This window comes from Melospiza georgiana, chromosome 6, assembly GCF_028018845.1.
Source record: "Melospiza georgiana isolate bMelGeo1 chromosome 6, bMelGeo1.pri, whole genome shotgun sequence".
NCBI lineage: Eukaryota > Metazoa > Chordata > Aves > Passeriformes > Passerellidae > Melospiza > Melospiza georgiana.
In genome coordinates, this window is record NC_080435.1 from 55402727 (window position 1) to 55420669 (window position 17943).

General features: G+C 44.3%; 1 protein-coding gene across 1 annotated transcript; it reads right to left on the bottom strand.

Annotated features, from left to right (window-relative positions):
- Positions 1-1575: 1575 nt before the first annotated feature.
- Positions 1576-17145, bottom strand: TMEM179 (transmembrane protein 179). The gene is made up of 4 exons (XM_058025912.1): positions 16518-17145; positions 12440-12577; positions 10840-10918; positions 1576-9902 (listed from the first exon to the last, which is right to left on the bottom strand). Exons 1-4 carry the CDS (start codon positions 16817-16819, stop codon positions 9723-9725), a joined length of 699 nt encoding a protein of 232 aa, XP_057881895.1. The 5' UTR covers positions 16820-17145; the 3' UTR covers positions 1576-9722.
- Positions 17146-17943: the final 798 nt, after the last annotated feature.

Here is a 17943-nt window from a genome sequence, read left to right on the forward strand (position 1 = left end):
TTTATTTCCTTCTCACACTGAAGCTCTTTTTCCATTCATCCATACTGTATAAACACACATAACCCCCTTTCCCTCTCTGCACCTTCATTCTTTAGCCATCACAGCTTTATCCTCACCACTGTGAGCTGGATGTGATCTCTCCTTATTCTTGTTAAACAATGTTTTTTTTGGGTATGACACCTTTGGGAGTTTGGCTCTCTAAAGTTAAATAAAATTATCTGTGTTGGGTAATAACCCCCTTGCTGGCCATGCTGGGCAATATTTGCCTTCAGTACAACTCCTGAGAATTTCCCAATAGAGGGTAAAAAAGAGAGAGAGTTCATCATTTATTGCAAAAGGTGGAGATGCTCACCTGAATTCACACTGGAGCCACCGTGGTGAATTGCTTCAGAAGTCAAAAGTGCTGCAGCCAACCAGCTCTGGGCAATTGTATAATGAATGCAATTGCACTGTAAATATATGAATTTTAAACGGCTGTGTTTTAGATAGAAAGGGCTGAAAGAGGGAGTGATGTAGGACACGACCTGTGGTGCAGTTTTTGAAGCAGACAGTGGTAGAGGCATTCCCAGGAGCAGTGTCAGGGTGGCAGTAGAAAAAAAAGGCCAGGGAAGGGCAGCAGGTCTGTGCATGACAATGGACTAATTGCAGTCCCTAGGGGTAGAAGTGCTGCTTAAATCCCCTGTTGCGGAGAGTATGTAACTAACACACAGCAGAAACAAGCAGACCACAGCAGAAGAAGGGTAAGTGTTGTTTTGACAGTGTTCAGCACATTCCCGCAGTGTGAACGGATGGAGGGCAGCTGCCAACACCCTCTCCAGGCACATCGACAGCACCTGATTGCAGCAGCAGCAGGATCCATACCCACAGGATCAGAGGAGACAGAAAAAGACACAGGGAGATGACACTGGATGGTTTTGCATTAACCTTTTGATGCACTCAGCATTAGCACCAGTGAAAGGCAGTCCCAAAGATTGCCTCGAGTCCCCTTCCTTCCCTTCATCTCTCCAACCCTGATAGTCTGAAAATGAGCCCACAGCAGCAATTGTAATTGTCATTTCTGCCTTTTGTCACTTAGAAACAAGCAGAAGAGCTGGCAGCTTGTGACTATAAATGCGACTATAACTGCCCTCAAGGAATAACTCAGGAACCTCTAAGATAATAGTGTGGACTTGTTTCTTGTTAATTCTTTGCTCCAAGATAGCTGTTGGGAACCTTTATGCCCACCTCTGAAGAGAAAGACTGATGCTACATGAAGGAAATTAACCAGCTGGCATTTGGAAAAATGGCCTGACCATGCAGCCTGTGGTCTCCCCTTACATTTGGTAACAAACCAGCTGCGTGTTGACACAGGACCATTTTCTCCTTGTCTCCAATGGCATTAGGGTGAACTGCTGGAAGAGGATCCAAAAGGGCTCAGGCAGCTGAGGATGGTTGGACGTACCCTTAACTACACAAGTTGTGGCATGGAGAGGCTGAGGAATGACTACAAAGACTCTACCACTGACTTTGAGAACATTTTTTTAATCTTATATTGTAACAATTTAAACTCACCTTCAAGAACAGGCACAGAAACAATGAATTTTCAAATAGTTTATTTTTATATTTCACCAAATCATAAAAAGCCGATGCACTGTTCAGCAAAAAGCATCAATATATAAAACACATTAACTCATCATCAGTAATGCTGGAGAGTACCACATACACTGAACCCAGCCCAGCTCCTACTAAAGCCACAGGAAACTCAGTGACTGCACTAGCAGAAGGATTGGATTCAGTATTTTTCTTTGCTGGGTGTTTACAAAGGGCTGTATTAAAATGCTAGTAAAAAGCTTCCCTTTTGAGACTGTATCAAAACAATAATAAACCTCACTCCCTTTCTGGTTTTGTCAAACACATGCAATTAAAGCAGTCATTACACTGCAAAACACCATACAAATAGAGATAACATTCAAAACAGGCCAGGCTCTACCCTCAGCTTCTGTGGACTGGTGTAGCTGCTCACAGGATAATCTATGTACACTGGTGAGGGATCTGCTCCTCAACTGCTTTCAGTGGTTAAACAAATTATGAAAAAGTGTTCTGTTTTCTCCCCAAATACCCACTGTAGGAACTTCTTAAGCAGCATTAAAAAAAAATTTTAAACATTTAAAATTGGATCATCTAGACTCTTACAAAGCTTTTCCCAGGTGGCTGTAAGAGACAGGAGCTCTTGAGTTCATACATCAGAGGATGCATATTTCAGAGAGGCTGAAATGCTTTCAGGCTCTGAACTGACTTACAAGCAAGAAAGATCTGCTTCAGATCTTTGCAGGTGGTACACACAAAACCACTAAACCTTTTAAAATTATGGGAGCTAATGAGCTGTCCTCACAAATGCCAACTCTACAGAGATTTGGGAACCGTCAGTGCTTCCCTGGGCAAATCAAGAGCTGCACTGGACAAAGGGCAGCAGGGTATCTGGATCTGCTTTCCTCCAAACCTGGTGGCAATGTCAGCATCTTCACACCAGATACCTGCACAGCTGGCACAGCTGGCTCTCTCTGCAGAAGCTGACTTAAGGTCAGCACATGCTTCAAGAGGATGCTCTGCAGTTTGTGAGGCCACACAAGCAGGTAGGGGCTGAGCAGGCCAAGCAGAGGCTGAAACAAGTGTCAATACCACTCCCTCCTGTCACAGCCCAAAAGCTGAAATCCCTCACAGGAAATGCACTGTTCAGACTGATGCCACTGTCGTGTCATACCTCTGTTAGGAAGGGATGTGAGAGACAAGACCCAATCAGCTTGATAGCAATAAAATCCTCTCTGAAGTTTGCATAAATGTTTTTGAAGATTAAAGGATGCAGAGGGAGGAAAGTTCAGTGGAACTGTTGGGGTGTTTTTTTATTTTTGTTTTGGTTATAAACATTCAAAAACCTCTCTGGAGTGTACTTCAGATCACCATATATTGATTCCTCAGTTGTGTAGCTTGGGCTGTTTTAATTAGAGTGTGTTTGACCAGAGTTGCTCTGATGCCATCAGTGTGCACTGGCTGTGCACCCCAGTGGAGTGGTGCCCCACAGAAGGATTCTGTTGAGTACAAAATTTCTCAGCACCCCAGAGCAAAGGGGCTGCCTGCTGCTCTCCAAGAATGGGGTTTAATAAGGAGGCTGCCAGCAGTTTAAGAAGTCAAATGCTGGACCCTGTTTCAATAACCATGGCTAAAAGTGTTGCAGCAGCCTAGAAAATAGAATGGATTCACTGATGCAACCCAGATCCTGTGTGTTCCAGGAAGATGTGCTGTGTTTCAGACACAGACTGCTGGATTTCAGTGTTAATTGGGAGAAGTAATTCTCTCTGCTGCAGGAGAGATGGGCTGAAGAGGTCTGGACTGTGTAATGTGGGATACCATGACAGTTTTCAAACAGTTTTTTTATGGTTTAACATAGCACTCATTTAATACCACCAGGTTCCTGGAGAGACTGGTGGCACCAGCCTTGGAAACCTCCCAAGGCAACACATCACCCAAATCAGGCCTGGCTTATGTAAAGGGAAGGGTTCAGTGGCACAATCCAGAGAGGTTGAATGAGAACAGGGAAAATCCTTGACTGCTTTTCTTAATTTTTTGACAAAATTTTCCACAGAGACTGTGATTTTTCTCACATTCATAAATACACTTCAGAGTCTGTATCCACAGTGGAGTCAAATTTGCCCAAATCTAGGGGGAAACAAGGAGAAAATAAGGAGGAGATAAAGAGTAGTTTAGTCTCAGGACAGTTTACCCACTTGTGTGAGAAATCATCCAAGATGCCAACAGTACTTACAAATCATCATTCTCACCTCCTGGCAGGTTGGCTCAACCCTCACTTTACAACACAGTCAAGTGGCAAGGGGGAGCAAAACCTTCTCACGTTGGGTTTCCACCACATACAAATAATTCCAGCTATTTCAGTGAGCAGCTCTTGCTTCCAAGTAGTTTATCTCCCTGATAAACACCAGAGCCAGCACTTTAAATAATTGTTATTTAGGAATTTCATTCCAAGTAGAAGAGCTCCAGCAGGAGGATTCAAGGGGGATCAAGGATAACCTTTCATGTCTAACAAATTGCTGTTGATGTCTTTTTATTTTGGTGAGAAAAAAAATAAATTAAAAAATCCCAAACTAAAATTATATCATTATTTGACCAATGCAAAGTGCTACTCACAAGCACTTCTCAGGTACTTATGCCTGGTTTTTAGCAATGAGGATTTTACAGCAAGCTAATAAGCATGAAATCCTAAATCCTTTAGCTGTCTATGGAAATAGGATTTAAACTCTCACATGGATTCAGGGGTTTTTTTCTTTTTTTTCAAACAGTTTCAGTAGCTGTGAGAGGTAGAGACCTTTAAGCACTGGGGTGCATACATTCACATTAATTTATGTTTGCAATAGCAGTTCAATTACACTCTTTGGCATGGACAAAAAAAAAGCTAAAGAGAAAGCATGGCTATGCTAATACTCTTCCCAACAACAGGATGCAAAGACATTATTCATAAAGTGCCTGCACTGAAATAAAGCAGTATTTACAATATCTTAAGTAAATTCTAGTTCTAACCTCCTGTTTGTTCAGAAACAAAGATAGTTTTTCTGAGAGAGTGCAGTTCCCTTCTACATCAAGAGAGCATCAAAGTCCTGTTTTCTGTGCAGTTCTTAACTTCATAAATCACAGAGTTGAATTTTGTCATTTAAAAAAACCAAACATTTAGGTGCATGTATGTGAGTACTAAAATACAACTCAGGATAGTTTTCCTCCTTCTTATGGAGGACAAAAATAGAAATATGTAATTCAAGGCACTAGTGCCATGAACAGAAATAGTTTGAAAACAATTTCTGTGCTTAAGAAGTTACATGAGCATTTTGTCACTGCAGGTAAAGCCTTCCTCTTTTCCCAGATTGCCTAACCAGAAGGAAAGGATATTTGTGGTCTCCTAAGCAAAGATTCCAAGAGATAAAAATGGGCTCTTTCCATCAGCAAAGGAAATGATCTGAGGCACAGATTTAGGATCTGGACACAGCCAGGATGCTCATTCACTCAAGGATACTCAGGCCATTGATACAGAAAAAACCCCAAAATTTTGCCATAATCCAGATTGGCTTTTCACAAGGTACTGACAGTCTTTCCAGTATAAATTACTGCCTGAATTTTTGCTAAAGTTATAATTTAAATGGTAAAAGTGATTTTACATACAATATGTTTGAGAAGGCTTTGAAAAAGGGAGATGACAAAACCCACATATACCCAATACCAGGTTTGTGTGCAACATGACTGTAAAGTGTCAGCTCCTCTTCCTTGCAACTCTGCTTCCATCCTGAACACTACACAGGTTAAATCAGCAATGTTCCATGCTGGGGAGTGAAGGCCTTGAAGGGAAATCTGACTTTGTTCCCACCTGGACTAATTTAGACTAGCAGCAGGATGTTATTCAGATAAAAGGGAAGAATTAAAACACCTGCAAACCTGCATTAGAAACTCATCTCAGCCTTTGGCAGGTTATGCATTGGCCAGTGCTTTCCTACTCTGCCCACATCAATTCCACCTCTGGGTATCATAATAACTATTGTCATCTTTTTCATTGTCATTGCACAAGTCCCAGTGCTGAGTAAAAGGAAATGTAGAAATTTAAGGCATTCTAACAACTAGTCCAGCCAAAGCTGCTTGTTCAGAGAAGAACTTGTATCCACATCACAGAAGAGCAGTGGAACTGGCATTTATCTGTGTACATTGTACACACACTGAGAATGCTTTCATGACAAGGTCTGTACACTCAGTCAGTCATCACTGGTTTTTATAACACCTCCTTTTTTAAGGGGCCATAGAATCACTGCTATAGTACAAATGTGTCCTGCAGTTTTTACAGTAAATCATCATGCTCTTATTTTTGTGATTCCCACTGAAATTTCCCAGCTCAAAGATGCCTCATGAGTTAGTGGTATAAGATGTTTTGAGCATGAATGCACTCATGAGGAAGTTCTGTTCCAAAAGATGGCTCCAATTGTTTCTCCATTATAAAAAATAATAAGAAACAGCATTAGTCTAAAAGCTCGGATGATACTTGTTAGCTCAGATTCTCCCAGCCCAATGAGGACTGTTGGCAGGGAATTGGTGGGGAATTTAACCACAGATGGTAGCCAGAAAATTTATTTGGTACAACAGAGTAATAGTGTGGCAACAGCCCAGTGCCTTGGAAAGGCCACAAAGCTTTTTCCCCTTGCACCATGTGACAATAATAAATACAGTATAAGTACCATACAGTGTTCTAGTTCTTTGAATACAACTCTTGCTAGAGTGTTCCCTGCCTTTGGACATGGCAAATTAAAGGTATTGAAATGTCACAGAAATGCAAAATTTGATTCAGCCCCACGATATGCTGGCTGGCAATGGGTGACTAAAATCAGGCGTCAGAAATGTACAAAAGAGAGAAGTGCATGAGAGAGAGCACAGGTAGGTATGTGTGTATGCATAAATTATACCACAGGTAGGTATGGATGTGTGCATAAATTATACCACAGGTAGGTATGGATGTGTGATAAATTATACCACAGGTAGGTATGTGTGTGTGCATAAATTACACCACAATTCTTACACATTTCCAGCTTGGCACCACCAGCTTGGCCTAAGTGCCTAAGCTTTAGGAGAAGAGGTTGCAGAAAACTTAGTGCAAATAAAAAAACACCAAGTGTGTCCAAAAACTGGGAGTTGCAGGATACCCTTCCTCCCTTTGGGTCAGCCTTCTCACTACATGCTCGGCCTTCTGACTCACACAGGTGCTTCCATCAAAAACAGTTCTGCTTTTAAGCATCACTGATCTTGTCAGGAGGTACCAGCTCTGGTGAAGGCAGGGAAGCTGTGAAAACCAGACTGGTATGGGAAAGCTGTGAAAAACAGCCCCATTCACATGGGACTCATAGGAGAGCTTCAGCCTCTTTCCATTTTGCATGGCATCTCCAAACCCAGCACCAGCATTTGCTGTTCCTCAGGGAAGTGGAAAGGAGGAAAAAGACCTTGGGACAGGAGAGGTAGAAGAGAGCACGAGCTCCAGACAGCCTCACCCACAAGCAGCATCCTCTCTTTCAGAAGCAAAGCTTGGGCCTTGGTACCTCAGAGCAAGAACCACAAGAAGACACCTGTTATCTTCTGTCTCATGGTTCTTCCAACCCTCAGGAAACACCAGGAACAGTGGTCTCAACCCACCCCTCACTTCAGCCTAAGTCTGATTTGGCATATTCATAAAATATATTATACAAAGCAGCATCATGGTTCCACACAAGGAGTAAGGCATGCACTGAGGTAATTTGTGGCAAGAGACATCACTGCTGAGTGAAAGTGAGACTGCCTTTCACAGCTGGAAAAACTGGGGCAACTGGGGAAACTGGGAAAACAGGCTAACTTGCAAGACTCAAGCTCTTCTTCAGGGTATGAAGAAGAACATTCCCTGGCAAGGGACTCAGGTACTTACAAGAGTGTATCTCCTACTAGAGACAGAGTAATTTAGGTTGAAAAAGACCTCTAGGATCATCCAGTCAAACCATTAACCTGGCACTGCAAAGGCCAGCACTAAACCATGTCCCTCAGTACCACATCCACCTCTCCTTTAAATACACCCAGGGATGGCGACTCCACCACTTCCCTGGGCAGCCAGTTCCAGTGCTTGACAACCCTTTCAGTGAAAAGACTTTTCTTAATATCCAAATTATTAGACAAAATGAATTTTTTAAAAGGCACTCTGACAGTCCTGATATCCGAATTTTAAACTGGCAATAATTAACTTGATCTCTGATTCCCTCTCCAGGAGTCCTCCTCTGATGTCAACTCCCAAATACAAAAAAAAAAAAAAAAAAAAAAAATGCCACTGCTGCAAAGCTTTCAGAGGAATTGCATTCTCTTGAGGGCAGAAATCATGCTGAAGAACAAGGCCTCTCTACAGAGAGCTGTGGCTATAAGCAGTGTTCAGCTGGGGCTGTAAGCAATATTCACAGGGCTGGATTACTGCTTAGGGCCCATGGAAGGTTTTTTCTCTAAACCTATGAGAACATTTTGGCACTTAAATACAATGTCAGATTTTATGCCCTAAAATGCTTCATAATTGAGGGATTTGTCATGACATGAAATTCTGTTGCAATGAAATGCTTAAGCTGGTACTTAGCTAAGCATCAGAGAGTCCCTAGAAGCCAACAGTAAATCTGCATGGTTGTGCTAACCCCAGGCTTGAGCTCTGCTGTGGGAGAAGCCTGCTGTGCTCTCTCCCCTCATTCTGATTTACCAGGTCATATAATCATGTGTGGTTTGCACTTCTGTTACAATAATTCAGTCTCAACTCAAACATAGGTACCACAGGCAGTGTCAGTGTACTCCCAAAAAAATCTTCAGTCCAACCTTAGTTGTTTGCTTAAGTTTTCGGCTGATTTTGGGCCTTCTGTGCAATGGTACCTGGGGATAAATGCTTAATCCTAGCACAGCTTTACTTCTCTGCCATGCAAATCCCACACTCCTCTGAGTGACTCTTCTTAATTATCAGAGCTACCTCTGATCTCAACAATCCACCTGATTTGTTGAAGCACTGGCCAAATAAAACTGAAAGCAACAACACAGTCACCAGTGAGCTTTGTGTAAACAGCAATTCTTTATCCTTTTCACAGCAAAATTTATCTGCCCTGGAACTCCTGCCCACGAGTGGGGAGAATGGACTCATTCAGCACTGAACTATCAATAAAATAACTCAGCTCTTTGAACTCCTTGCTATGTTTATATATAGAAACCTACAATGCAAATGCTTACAGTAATTTTGCACACCCTATATGAAATAAATATCACAAATAAATTCTAATATTCAAAACAGAATAGTATACAATGTTAGGGACCAAGTTACATTTATAAATGCACAAGCATTATTACTATCTATTCAGCTTAATTTCTTAGTATGCAAGCTTCAGCAATTTCTAGCTACAGTTCACTTCAGGAGTCATAATAAATGCTGCTCATGCCAAAATCTAAGAAGAAACAAAGCCACAACCAGAAAAAAATGTTCTCCTTCATCCTTCCATATTATACACAGTTTTTGACAGGTGCTATAATAATACACAGGTTTCATGGAATTCATTAACACTGTCCAGTATTAAATATCAAGTCTGGAACATAGGTCTCTATGTTTGAAATAAAATCAGAGCAGGAGCAACATGTTTGTCAGCACTGTATCCACACACAGCAAAAGCAGAGACAGTGAGAGCATCCCAACCAGAGCTGCAGCTTCCCAGGATAAAAGCACCACAAGGGGCAGCTCCACTGGCAAAAGGGAGGAGAGGGAGAGAGCAGGGACTGAATGCAGCTCCAGTTACATCTATTGTTGAAGAATGGTTTGAAGAAATAGCCTGGATGCTGTAGCCTGGTCTTGCCAGCTCAGTCCTCAGAAATGTCCCCTGTCCCAAAAGCCAGCGATGGCACGTGGGAGCTCTGCTGACAAGGGCAGGTTACAAATTTTGCCTGCACAGGACAGAAATTTTGCTATGCCACAGGCACATAGGGTAGTTCATTCTCTTTATCTTAATATCAGTATTTCTGCCAACAATTTCTCATGGGGGAAGTGAGTAATTCACAATTACGTTTCATTTCAGGAAAAGAAAAGATTTCACACACTCAATACCCTGAATCAACTTCAGCTCACATTACTGAATAATAAAATCCAGATCCTGCCCTGGAAATTTGCTTACACTTTAGATCATGCCACTTTTGTCATCTTGCAAAGAGGATCGTGAAGGGGATCTTCCTAGCAGCAGCTCCTTCTCATGGATCAGGCTGTCTAGCAGATCCTCCTGCCTGTAGTTGTGATAAACCTTCAGGAAAGCCAGGATGGTAATTGCCAGCCAAGTCAGCCAGGCAGCCCAGAGACCAAACTGGAGACGCAAAGAAATCATAAAGAGGTCAGTACAGTATTGTGTTTCCACAGTATTGTGGAAACAAAGTCAGCTGTCCAGGTGATTATGCAAACCTCAGCTGCACCAAAAGCCATGGAGTCATGCCAAGCTAAATCCTGGGAGTCCTGGGTTCTTCATACAAAGGCATATTTCATTCCTAAATGCAGTTATGCCTGAGCTGGGCATCTAGATGCCAATGTTGGCAACAAAGACAAAAAACTGGCTCATGCCCAAGAGGCAGGGTTACCTTCAAGGAATGTTCCAGACAGGCTAATGCCTCTGTCCATGTGGGATAACATAAGCTTTTGTAAGGGTACAGCCCTGCAGGGATGGGCTTGTCATCCCTGCAAAATTAGTATGTGCTCATGTCCCAGTGTTCACTGGCTGATCATTGGCTTGGAGCTAGAATATTCAATAGAAAGGTCTGACAGCCTTAGGGGTCTAATTCTCATGGATCCATCAGAAAACAGCCCTATCTGAATGAATAAATCTTTGATTATTTTCAATGGTCTGATATTTATATAGCTTACGTGATCTCAAAGTCAAGGAAGGTAAAACTAGGAACCCAACAATGTGGTGCAGGTCAGAAGTTATTTTGAACAGTAATTGAGAGATCCAGGACACCAAAGTGCTGCAACTCTTGCAGATCTCATCCTTTGGATGAACAATGAATTTTCTGTCATGATTAACAAAGATTAGTGGTAGGGTGAAGCTTTAACACACCTGTATTCAAAACTGTCTGTTTTGAATTTAAAAGGCAAATGTGCCCATCACTATCATTCTGATTCAGCACTTACTGAAGTCACTGGAAACATTCCCATTGATTTCTGAGAATGGTAGTTCAGCTCCAGCAATCCCAGGTCAATAAGCAAATGGCAAATTAACAGGAATAGAACCATGACTTAGTCTGACCTACCTGTGCAATAGCAAACTGGTCATAGAAAGCAGAGTTTTCCAAGTTCAGCTCAAGATCTATATCCTGCAACTCTTCACAGCTACTCAGAAAGGCATTTGGAAGGGAAAAACAAAAGAAAAAATTTAAAATATTCTAGGTAAACCAAATATAAAATGAAAAAACATATTAAATGTATTTTGAACAGTCACAATGGCACATTCTATCAAAAGATGATTAAGTTATTGCAATCATCAGGTTGTTTGCTGATCTTCTCTAAAATTAAGATAAGAATTACTTTCTTTTACAAAAAAAAAAAAATCTTGTAAGTGATAACACAAATCTTTCATAAGTGGAATTGTGATAGTTATTATGAACAGCATCCTTAATCCCCTCTTTCCCACTGCCCCCTTGCCTCCCACAGATTTGCCCCTGGCATCACCCCAGGTTGGTTGTTTCACCCCTCAATGAAACAAAGTGTATGATCCTCTGTTACCTTTTGACTTCATCAGGAAAAGCCTCAGAAGAAGGAATTGTGTTTTTGTTTCAGATGCTCCAGCAAGGAGACGATACTCTGATGGTAAGATAGGGGCTGCCTACAGATTTTACAAATAACTTGGACCATTATTGGTGTGAAAAATATCCCAGGATTTTGAGATTGTCATTCTACCTCTTGGTTGATTTCTGCAGCCTCTTCTCTCTCCTTTTCAGTGCTGTCGGTCATCTCGGGTTCTTACCCGAATATTCGATTAGATGCTTTTTGGAATTGAATTTTTAACCGAATATTCGAGTAATTCGATTAATCGTTGCAGCCCTAAACAGAACATTCACTATGGCATTTTACAACATATGACAATGTGCAGCAACATAAATGTATGCTTCAAGTAGTACATTTATTCAATATCATATGACATAAAATGTCACATTTTCCTCTCTTTTCATCATTATTTCTTTGACAGGAGCAAATCTTCTTTGGCTTATCATGTTCCCTATAAGGAGCATAAGCATTGTGGGATACACTGGGCCATTTTAGGAGCTGTGCATTTTGTGACTGTAACAAAGCATCAGCCATCTGTACTTGGCACTTACAATGTGCTTTCCATCCTCTGGCTCTCAGGGCATCCAGAGCATCACTACAAGGCAAGGAACTCTACCCCAAATGTTTTGTCTGATGATGAGCTGCGGCACAGGCAGGATAAGTGACTTGCCTGGTGTCACACAGTGGGTTGGGGGCAGAACCAAGACTGCAAGCCAGGAATCCTGGCCTCCAGCCCCCTGCCCTGCTCACAAGGCCACACTCCCCCTATTCTTAGAAAAACTCTTAAGTCTAGCATTCCTCTGGAAACAAAAAAATTTAACACAATGGATTTGTTTTTCATGTTATCATGACCACAAAATATGATGGAAACACACTTTTCTTTGTGGGCTTCTAAATAAACAAACATAAAGAAGTTTGATTTGCTTTGTTTTGTTCCACATGAAAAAACTCTGGATTTTCATATTATAGATGCCTTCTCCCCCTTGCCCACCTTGCGTGTAATAACTACATTTTGTAACAGCACAGCTCAATTGTGCCTATATGAAAAAAAAATAAAAGGAATAAAATGTATTCTTCAATACTAACCTATTTGGCATGCTTCCTTTTTCAGTAATTGCATCACACCACATGTTAAATCCTACACTCACTATAGTGCTGGCAATAAATGTGATGAACACCACAAAGGCGCTGATCAGCAGATTCAGGAAGGCGTAAAAGAAAGAGCTGTAATAAAAGGGAAGAAAAATGTAACTCATAAACAGCTGAAACACAACATCAGCAGTCTCTGTAAGCAGCACAGAGTGGGCTCAAAGATATCAGTTTCCATTTAAAACACATCTTTAATTAACAACACCTAATACATTGAAACACTATGGGCTCAATTTTGAGTCACACTACCTTTGCTTGCAAATGCTTTTGATTTTGATTTCTTTTTTAAACATAAGAAGATGTGACTTTGTATAATGAGTGGTGATTGTTCATACACAATGTGGCTTTCATTAGCTGTAATGAGGAAAATCACCATTGTTAAAATAAATGTCATTAGCTCAAGTTATGTAGTAACTGCAGCTAAAATTATTACATGACTTAAGTGATAATTGGGACAAAAATTGCCTAGAAGAGAGAAACTAAAAATAAAAAACACAGAACTGATAGCTACAATCACTTTAAGCAATGTAACACAAGGTCCTGCCATCATAGGACACGAATCTCAGTTTTATGGGCAATTTGCAGAGCAGGCCAGATTCTCCCAGGATTTCTCTGGCTTTGGTGTCAGTATGCTGTGTCTGCCTGCTGAATATCAACTTATCATCTCAGCCCCATTAAATCTGCCCCAGCAGGGCCTGCCCTCAGCACCAGCAGTGTTTGGAAAGGGATGGGTGGGATGTTTACAGATTTCCCATAAGGCCATGGAATCTCTCACTCATTTTCACTCTTTAACTCCTCACCTGAATTTTAGCTGTGAAAAGTTTCTAATCCCAGTCACCCTGCAAAGCCCTTCTCTACTTGAAACTTCTCTAAGTGGCTGTTTACAATAGGACACCTTGGAATGTGACATTATGTAAAAACTGGGCATCTGCTCCAGGCTGGGGAAAGGCTGGCAGCTCCAGGAGGCAGGTCAACCTATTCAGTGAGTGGTAAAGATGAATATGACAAATTTCTCACCATTGTGCTGGTGATAGAATGATTCTACTTACCCCAGCGAAGAAAAAAACCCCTCAGTCATTTCTTTTCCCTCGTTGCTCATCAAATGAAAAGCCAAGAGGCTTTTTAAATGAGTGCCTGAGTCCTGGAAGGTTCTGGGCTGGACAATCCTAATTTCTACAGGTTATACATGATACACTTGTGACCTCAGGGGAGCTTCTTTAAAATGAGATGAGGAAGCAATTATCAGCAGAGTTGGGATGTTTGCTCTGGGTTGATGAGGCCCTAGAGGGACTGTCTAGGCTCTCTCCAAAGTAACAGTTGTTCCACCCCAAGACTGATAGAAAAGTGAAATAAAGCACCTTCAAGAAGTGTCCCTAGAGACTGTAATGGGTGATGGATACCAGGACACCTGACTTCTGGATGAACAATAAGCTGAATCCTGCTCTGGTTTAGCTGGGCTTGGTGAAGTAGATCAGCTCAGCTCTGCTGTGTGCTGAGGTCACCCTTACAGTGAGAGCTGCTTGAGGTTCCAGAATTCTGCATGTTCTCTGCCCTGACTTCCACCTAGCCTGGATTTCATCCCAAGCATTGCTGAAGTCAGATCATATCCTCTGTGTGCACCTTAGCATGGAATGATGGCCTGGGAGGCAGAAAAGACTTGAACTGTCCACAGAATAAAACAAAATTGTTTTAAATAGAAGTGGCACCAGAATTAGTAACAGCTCTAGAGAAGGAGCAGTAACCAGGACTGTTCAGCGGGTCATCAGAGCCCAGGATCTGCAGTTCTCCCTCTGTTTCCTACCCTGCAGCAAGAGAGGTTCCATGGCCCAGGATCTGACCTCACACTGACAAAGCAGGGCTAAGCCTTGCACCTGATTTGCATCTGGCAAGAAAAACCATCACCAGTGCCAGGGCATCCTGACAGACTGCCTATCTGGATCTCTAGATTACCTGATTTTTCCTCCTTAGATTAGAACTTCAAGCTATGCATTACAGATTGAGTGAATGCCTTTAATAATGAATGTTTACACCTGAAGTTGCTTTGCAATCCTAGCAATGAAGTATCTGAGTTGTTCCTCTATCTTCCAACTGAGCTGAAGAGTCCCAGGTTGCTGAGGCAAGGGGTGCTGAGACCCTTTTAAGGTTTTTTAGCAGTCATAACTGCCAGATTGCATGTCAGCAAACATTCAAAGCCATTGGACATGGAAGATGCAAAGGGTGCTAACTAACCCTGACTGCCTTGGCTGGCTCACCCTGGAGCTGGCCCAGGAGCAGTGATCCTCCTCAACAGGATCATCAGTTATGGCATTCTGGCTCTCCCTCAGCTACCTCTAATCAGAACAGACAATTTTCATGGGTGGTGAGGAGCTCACATTTATCCCTCCATCCAAACAGAAATGGTTTTGCACCCATTTGAACTGTTAACAAACGGCTGTCTAAAATCAGGACAGTGTGAGCCTGGCCTGCTTTTCATATGGTGGCTGATGTGGAACAGGACAGACTTTCCTTCTTACCAAGAAAATGCTGTTCCCAAGCATCTTGCCATGTTGTACCATCCTGTGGCCTTCTGTGGTTTTCTCATTGTCCCAACCTGCTCCATCTTTGCTCCCCATGACCCCAGATCCCTCTGCCTTTCCTGCCTGGAGCAGATTTGAACAGTGCTATACAACTCTCAAAGGAGCCTGAAGGAGCTCCTGAAGGGACACTTTTCAGGGGCCTGCCCAACAGTTTTGAAGATAACAGCCACTTTTGGAAGCAGGCCAAACATCTAATCCAAATGTCACCATAACAGGGTTTTCACTGCTGGTTTCTTCTAAAAATCAACTAGCTCTGACCTGCAAAGCATTGAGGTTCAATTAACCCTCTACAGATATTGGACCACCTGAGGAACCTGAATTCAAAGATATTAAGAACTCTGTGGTTGTATTTAGTGTAAGGTATGTTTTAATATGGAATAAGTTTCTGGTCCTCAGTTACTGCAGCATGTTTGAGTATTAGACAGGTTGAGAGCGGTTGGAAAGAGCCAGAAAGACAACACTGCTACCCAGTCTCCAGGGTTACCAAGCCCAGATGTAACAGCCCCTTAACTCAAGAAACCTCTAGTCCAAATAGACCTGGATGGGAATGATTAACCGTTGGCATGGTTCCTAAACCATGGGGAAAATATTTTCCTAGTTTAGGCAGGCATCAGTGCATTGTCCAGCCCTGGCCCTGCAGCACCTGGGTTACCTGCACCAGGGTCTCTGCCCTCTCAGGCCACCAGAGAGGCAAGCACAGAACATCACAGCACTCCTGAGCTGCTGCCTGGCCCACCAAGCCTCTGAGCACCCCTGCTGGGGTGGGATGCTGTGGAATCCTTCCCCACACTGCTACAGGATTGTCCCTTGGCTTGTGTGACACAGGAGCCAGCCCTCAGTGCCACCCTGAGCTGCTGCAGGAGCTCTCAGCACTGCTCTCATGCTGTAACCAAGCAATAGTTGTTGTCTGCAGTAGCTGCCATGTACACAGAAAAAGCAGCACCAAAATGAGAGGGGAGGCACCAACTTCTCCCTCATGGCCCCCTACACACAACCATGTTGTTTCAAGGTTTTTCACAGGCCCAGTGCACACCTGGGGAGGGCCTCCTTTGGCACGGGTGTGTTGTGGGACCGTGGTCAAGAGGCCCCTGTGAGCCCCAGCCTCCAGCATCACCCCACAGCCCCCAAATCCTCCCAGGCCCACTCCCCACAGCCCCCAAATCCTCCCAGGCCCACTGCAGCTGGGTGCCCACACTGGACTGCCAAAGGCCTGTGCGTGGGTCTGACCCCTCACCCCACAGAAGCATCCCATGGTGAAGGTCCTGGACACGGCTGGGAGAGTGCCTGGTGTGTGACAGACAGACAGACAGACACGGGTGATACACCAGCTCTCCCCAAACCCCTCTGGGCAGCCCGATGACCTGGATGGTGAAAACCCCAGCGCTTCACCCCATGCCCCAGGCTGTGGCAGGGACGGGCTGAGCCCCAGGGATACTCACTCCTCGTGCCCTTTGCAGAGGAAGAAGAGGGTCCTCCAGGCCTGCACTGTGGCCAGCAGCAGGGACAGGAGCCCGGTGAAGATGCTGAAGCGGCAGGCGGCCTCGGGCCCCCACTCCTGCACCGTGAAGCGCTGCCGCTCCACCGTCAGGTTGGCGTTGAGCCACATGCCCTCGGTGAAGAGCAGGCAGCGGCCGTGGAAGTCGTTGCCATTCTCGGAGAGTGGCACCACCACGATGAAGCTGAAGAGGAAGGCCAGGAAATAGCAGATGCACTGAGCGAAGAGGAAATTGCTGAGCGCCATGTCCGCGGCTCTGCGCAGGCAGAGGGAGGAGGGAAGGGTGGAGAGAGGGATGGAGGAGGAGGGATGCAGGAGGGAGGGGTGGAAAGAGGGATGCAGGAGGGAGGGGTGGAAAGAGGGATGCAGGAGGGAGGGATGCTGGAGGAGGGATACACGAGGGAGCGATGTAGGAGGGAGGGATGCAGGAGGGAGGAGTGGAGAGAGGGATGCTGGAGGAAGGATGCAGGAGGGAGGGATGCAGGAGGGAGGGATGTAGGAGGAGGGATACACGAGGGAGCGATGTGAGGTGGGAAGCGGGGAGGATGGAGGGATGGAGGGAGGAAGGCAGGCTGCAGCAGTAGGCGGTGGGGAGGGAAGGAGGGAGGGAGGATGCGCAGTGCAATGCAATGGATTGCGGTGCGGTCCGATGCCTCCTCCGGACACGGCTGCTCTCTCGCCCGCAGCCCGAGCTGCCCCTGTGAATGGTTTCGGTGCTTGGAGGGGAAGAGAGGAGAGGAGAGGAGAGGAGTGAGGAACAGCTGTTGTGTTTTCTCTTCGGGAAAATCTGGCTGTCACTACCGTCTGGCGCCCAGGGGGTTAAATCAGTCCGTGCGTCTCCAGCAGGGCCGGGACCGCCAGCGGGGGATCCCCCAAATGACACAGGACACTGATGTCACTGATGTCAACACCCTGTTGATTGCCATCACACACACACAAATACCCCAAACCAGCAGACTGGCCTCATCCTAGCTGCTGGACCCCAGGAAATTTCGACCAAAGTTTGTAAAAATCTGGCCAACAGCCTCAGTGGCAGTAATAGACAGGGCGCACAGCCACTCCATCTAGCCCCTACAGACCCAGTGGTTTTGTCCCTAGCCCAGGCTGTCACACCCCTACCAAGCTATTGCAAGGGGACCAAAGGCTCACCAGAAGTGGAACAACTTTTCCTGAGCCTTGGAAAAGTCATTTAGGGGCTGCCTGGGGTTGGGATCAGCTCTGTTATCCCCTGCCTGCAGAAGGAGCAGGGCTGGAAGAAAATAACCTTAAGCAGGTTCCTGCTGGGCATCAAGCTGAGAACAGAGCAGCACAGCAAGGGGACATTGCTGTCCAATACATGGCAGGAACAGATGGCATTTCATTCCTGGGGC

Coding starts and splice junctions, on each gene's coding strand:
- TMEM179 (XM_058025912.1), bottom strand. CDS start 16,819: ATGGCGCTCAGCAATTTCCTCTTCGCTCAGTGCATCTGCTATTTCCTG. Junction 10,919..12,439: donor AAAGGAAGCATGCCAAATAG/GTTAGTATTGAA, acceptor CTTTCTGAGTAG/CTGTGAAGAGTTGCAGGATA. Junction 9,903..10,839: donor ACCAGTTTGCTATTGCACAG/GTAGGTCAGACT, acceptor TTGCGTCTCCAG/TTTGGTCTCTGGGCTGCCTG.